This window comes from Ziziphus jujuba, chromosome 4 (assembly GCF_031755915.1).
Source record: "Ziziphus jujuba cultivar Dongzao chromosome 4, ASM3175591v1".
NCBI classification, from domain to species: Eukaryota; Viridiplantae; Streptophyta; class Magnoliopsida; order Rosales; family Rhamnaceae; genus Ziziphus; species Ziziphus jujuba.
In genome coordinates, this window is record NC_083382.1 from 23,237,662 (window position 1) to 23,243,489 (window position 5,828).

The following is a 5,828-nucleotide window of genomic DNA, read 5'->3' on the forward strand; positions in this document are numbered from 1 at the left end:
TACCCACCCAAAATTTGAAAACGATAAAAATGGAGGGAAAAACCTCAAAATTCTCAGGAGAGAAAGAAAGAACTACGTTTTCCCAAATCGAAACGCTGCGAAAGCCCTAATTTTTTTTTTTTTTTCCATTTTTTCAAAAATCGATTCCAACTGGGTGGTTTTTTAACAACCAAAAATGGAAGAAATTCGAAGTCCGAACCCATCAATGATCCAGAAGCAAAGGGTTCCGGTGGCTTCTCTCATCCAGTCTCCAACCAGCCCTTTCTTCTTGGGTTCCAATGACGACCAGCTCGAGCGTGCACAGGCACGCGCCGCCCGTGCTGCTGCCATTCGCCGCAAATCAGTTGCCGTTAACGCGCTTCCGCAGCAAGACTATCATGATTCGTGCCTTGGCAAGCAGCAGATCCTCGAGTTGTTCAACAATTGCATCAAACTCGCTAGTGAAAATGTCTGTCCTTCGCTTATCATTCTCTCTCTCTTTTCTCTCTCTCTCTATACTGGCTTTTTATCTGTAAAACAGTATAAATTGTATATGTTATTCAGAAATTCGAGTTGGTAATTTACAATTTCTGTTGAATTTGGGTACAGCTATATTGTTATTATTATTATTTTTTTTTTTCGAGTTTAAAATTTTTGTGTTGGATGTTAAATTTATTGGGTGCAGAAAATAAATCAGAAGAATACGTGGGAATTGAATTTGATAGACCATTTGACAGAGATTATCAAAGTTGAAGACGAAAATGATACCGAGACGAATTTTCAAAAGGTAGTCTCCTAGATGTTCTGAATTATATAGAAAACCGGTGTTTACTTTTGTCTGAATCATCTGTGGAGTTTTTATTTTTATTTTTATTTTTTTTAATAATATTTGGGTTTGGAATCCAAATTCTTGTCCCACAAAATTCATGTGGAAATATTTTGGCAGTCACCGGCCAAACCAAATTGTAGACAAGTGAAAATTCACATCCAAAATTAATTGGGTTTCTTTGGTGCGCTATTCATGCTGAATGTTGGTAGGGAAAAGTTCCAAGAATCCTAGTTTCAGTGATTAATCAACAGCTTTACTTCTTTTTTGATATTAACAAGGAAATTTCTTTTCTTACCTTAAATTGTGGTCTTATTACGCCTAGATGGTTTAGCAAGTAGTTTGTGCATACACAAACAAATACACATATGCATATGATTGCAAATATTTGCGCATACAAACACATGTAATAAGATTGCTGAACAAAAATGTTTTAACTTTCAAGACAATGGCTTTGAGTGCAGTAGAAGCGCAGTTACGCTCACTTGATCATATCTTTTAAAAGATATGATCCTAATAAGTTTGAAGCTATAATCCAATACTTTGAGTGGGGTTAATTTCATGAATCCTAAAATCCTTAGACATGTGACAACCCCTGACACCCTTTAGCATATATTGTGTACATAAATATTTATCACTTTTAATCTGTGCAGGCAAGCTGTACTCTTGAAGCTGGAGTTAAGATTTACTCATTAAGGGTGGATTCCGTGCATTCTGAAGCATACAAGGTCCTCGGTGGGATGAACAGAGTGGGTCAAGAAAATGAACAAGGTTAGGTTTGATATCTTAGAACTTTACCTTCTTTATTTTTTATCCCTTCTAAGTGGAATTCTGTTTAAATAAATACTTATTCTGAACAACTATTTAGTTGAGGATAATCAATGTCACGAAATTTGTGTTTCTCAGCAGATTAATCAATTCATATTTGCAGGGTGGAGAAGATTTAAAGATTTACATTTATTCAGCTGTGCTGACTTTTTAGTATTTTAGAAATTGTAACAAAATAACGAGAAACACATTTTTTAAGCTTTGATTGTAGAAAAAAGTTATAGTTTATAAGATTTTCTTATTAATAATTAAGATTTGCTATTGGCTTGTAAGAATAATCTGTTTTTGTTGTATTGTGATCTCGAAAGTAGCTGACCTTACCCTTCATGCTACATTTTCTGTTCCTTTGACTGTTCTTAACCTTGATATTGGTGTTATGCTTTAGATACATCTGTGGAGGATGCCAAGGTTGACAATGGACAAGATGGAGATAATTCAAAGAAAGTTACAGACAGAAAGGTTGATAGTCCTTAAATTAGATTAATTTGTAAAACTATATACGCTAAAATAAGTTCATTCGTGCAGATCTCACCTTTGTCAACTTTGGAATCATCTTTTGAAGCTCTCAATGTAAAAAAGTTTGATGGTGATCTCACATTCTTTTTCTTCATTACTGATTTGGTGGCTTTAAATGCAAGGTCAAACTTAAATGAAACTCTCTCTTTTTGCAGTTGCTTTCACAGTGGATCCACTCTATCACCAGACATCTGCTCAATTTGATGAAGGTGGAGCAAAGGGTCTTTTGATGAATAATCTTGGAGTATATGGTGGATGCAGAGTTCTTTTTGATTCACTGGAAGTACCAGGGAAGTGCATATCGTGTAATGATCAGCACGATAAATCAGATACAATTGATCTTTCTTTTGCTAGAGGTGTGTTATTTTTGCTTAAGACTTTGTACTAGCTAGTTTTGTCTTATGTTGTTTTCTAATTATAAGATTCAGTTTAATAGAAAGTCATCTTTTGTTTTGTGTTGTAGAATATGTTGAACAGATGGTAGTGAGCATGCGAATGAAAGATGAAATTTCACCAACTCTTAGGAATATAGTCAATCGGTTTGATGAAGATAACAGAAGACCTTCAGATTTCCAGTCTTCTGGGTATAAATCAGCAGACGATGCTATTTATAATGATGAAGTTGAGTTTGATGGTGTTGATGGTGATGAATTTAACGACTCTGCAACCTGGAGTCACGATCATGGTGATGAAACAACAATGGTTGATGAGGGTCTTAATTATGCAGATTCTACTTTTCCAGATTATCATCAGGTTTTTTTACCAACTAAGCATGGAATTGATTTTTCAACTTAAATGTTCTTTTCTTTTTTCTCAATCTTTCTCTAATTATTTAAGAAATAAACAATGAAGTTGTTCCATGATCTATTGTTAACTTTTGTAGGAAGATGGACCATGTTCTCTCCATGACCCTGATATTGATGACAGATTCGAGAAAGTTGATGGGTATTTGTTCTTTAACCTAGGATTTACTTCAAACCAAAATGCTTGGGCAGGGCCTGACCATTGGAAGTATCGAAAAACTAAAGGTGGGTGCAATAGGTCTGCAGCAGGTTGGTTTCTCAGTTTCTTGCGATATTAGTATAATAGCAATTTGATTTTATTTTACTTTTCTGTAGGTTTGGAGGTTAATCTTCCTAAAGAAAATGGATCACCAATGACAACTAAGCGGAAAAAGAGTAAAAAACAGGCAGACCTTGAACTTGATTTCACAAAGGCCTTAGAAAAGGAGATGTCAGATATCTTTGCTCCTCCTAAAAATCCCAAGTCATTGCTTATGCCAGCAAATAGAGCACCCTGTAATACAAAACTTCCCGAGGATTGCCATTATCAACCAGAGGAGCTTGTCAAGTTATTTCTCCTTCCTAACCAGATGGTATACTTGTGTCCAATCCATATGGTTTCTAATTATCCTATTGTGTTGGCTTGATATAATAGGGCCCACTTCCTAATAGTTTAATAATTGTGGGAACAATGATAACTTAGCATGGTATTATAGCCTAATTGTCTTGGTAATCTAATGTTTTGATCTTGCTAACCCATCCTTTGTATTCTTATATTGGAAGACCTATAAATGGGGATGTGTTTATCGTCTATTATGTTGGGTTAGTTCTTGCTTGTTTAAACTAATGAGAACAATGTGTTCTTTTTTATTCTGTTTTGTTTGACGAAATGATTTCTTGTTTTACAGTGTATCAGGAGAAAAGGCAAAAATTTCTCAGGTACTTTTTCTCAGTGATGACCATCAGAAATGACCAATAGTGACTCTTGATTGTCCCTTTGTCTTATGGCTTTTATGTGTTTGTATTTTGCTAATTCTAAAGTGGGTAGAATAACTGGGATTGACCAGCAGTTCTTTGTAACCAGATGAATCAAGACAACAATACGATGATTACGGACAATTACCCTTGTGGGATGATGAAAGCGTACCCGGTGGCCAATATGATGATGGAATCGTTCATAGTGATGTGGAGGACTCCAATGGACTCGTTTCTCAGCCTCGCCAGGTTGGTTCCTAGTGACTTGTACATGGGTCTGGAACTTTAATGCTGATTTGGGTGATACTTTTATTTTCTGTTTGCTATCATATTGGTGCTTCATCAAGTGGACAAGGGTTATAATCTTACAAACTATTCAGCGCTTAATGTCAGACAGAAGCACAGTCATATACAGTATTGAGCTCATGGATTGCTCCTCATACAGGTGAATAAAATCGAAGTACAATATGACAAAACTTCTAAACAAGTTGACGTCCAGGCTTTGAAAGAAACCCTGTGGGACCACATAAAAGATTCTCATCAAACATCTGATCGGGTATGCTAATGCTTTTTGCCTTTTCAGATTTTTTCTCCATTACAAGAATATAATTGTATGTTTCATTACATATTCTTTTCAAGTGATAAAATAGTTGGGTTTGAAAAAGTGAAAAGCTGATTCGTTATTTAATGTGTGATTTGCAATTGCGATGTTCCTCTCTGTCACTATGCTGCAAATGCATCTTGGTTAATCAATTAAGTAATTTGATACTTCACCTGGCTTTGTCACATATTTCATATCATATTAGCGGATTATAATATATTCATCGAATTTATTCTTTACTGATAATTCTTGTGGAACTCTATAATGTCTTGGCCAAAGTGGTGAACAGACAAGATGCCAGATAGTTTGATTGATTGACAAAAATGAAAGGAGAGTGTATTATTCCACCGATAGCAAAGACAATTTTCCTTTTATGTGGTGAAATGAGTGGAACGAAAAATGTTAATTTGTCCGATAGTTCAGTTATTAGTATCTACTTTCCCTTTTTTCCCCCCTTGTGTATCTGGGAATGTATCTAGTTGTCTGTTTCACATTTCGTAGAATTGCTCTCTTTATTCTTGTACAATAATTAATGCAATATTCTTCTGCATTTGCCATCCAATTGCTTGTTAGTGTCAATACCCTTTCATCTTTAGCAGGTCTTTTCTCTACATAATACGAAATACTGAGCTCTAACTCTGATATTCCCGATTTTGTAAAGGATCAAGAAGAATCGGTATCTTTCAGGCAAACATTGGCCAAGTTTCCTAGGGATTGCCAAGCCGCTGCAACTATCAACGACATCTCTCCTCACTTGTGTTTCATATGCCTGTTGCATTTAGCTAATGAGCATGGGTTAAGCATCCAAGGAAACACCAACTTGGATGACCTTACTATATACCATTCTCATTCTGATACGGGTGAAAAAGTCTAGAGCCTTGTCTACTTCATACCTTACAGATCTTATGAAGAAGCTTTTTCCTTTTCATGCTGTGGTATTGAAAATGGTGAAGCCTAGCTCACAAACCCAATGTAATAGTTTTTATGTAAGAGCATAGTAGTGTTTAAATATTGTATTTTTCATCATCTGTCCTGCTTTTTTCCATTATCTTAATTTTTGGGTGAGGAAATATTGGTCATTGGGCTTTTGATGATTTATGTATTAGTCTGTGCGTCAAAAATTTGCACTTTGATTTTCTCTTTAATTTTTTTTTTTTTTTTTTTTTTTTTTTTGGGTGTGTAAACGTTGATACTTATGTAGGTCTTTTGTTTGTAAATAGATTCCCTTTGTGTATTAAAAGTGAATTGATCATCCGGTTTATAGAAAACCCTGTTAATGGATCTGCAATATTATGATCTTTCATGTCGTGTAAACATGATG

At 35.1% G+C, this 5,828-nt stretch overlaps 1 protein-coding gene across 1 annotated transcript; it reads left to right on the forward strand.

Moving 5' to 3' along the window:
- Nucleotides 1–5,533, forward strand: LOC107417104 (condensin complex subunit 2). The gene is made up of 13 exons (XM_016025668.4): nucleotides 1–448; nucleotides 665–766; nucleotides 1,459–1,576; nucleotides 2,019–2,092; nucleotides 2,159–2,219; nucleotides 2,305–2,505; nucleotides 2,613–2,902; nucleotides 3,033–3,177; nucleotides 3,268–3,524; nucleotides 3,840–3,870; nucleotides 4,016–4,155; nucleotides 4,352–4,462; nucleotides 5,169–5,533. Exons 1-13 carry the CDS (start codon nucleotides 176–178, stop codon nucleotides 5,379–5,381), a joined length of 2,016 nt encoding a protein of 671 aa, XP_015881154.3. The 5' UTR covers nucleotides 1–175; the 3' UTR covers nucleotides 5,382–5,533.
- The last annotated feature ends 295 nt before the right edge of the window (nucleotides 5,534–5,828 follow it).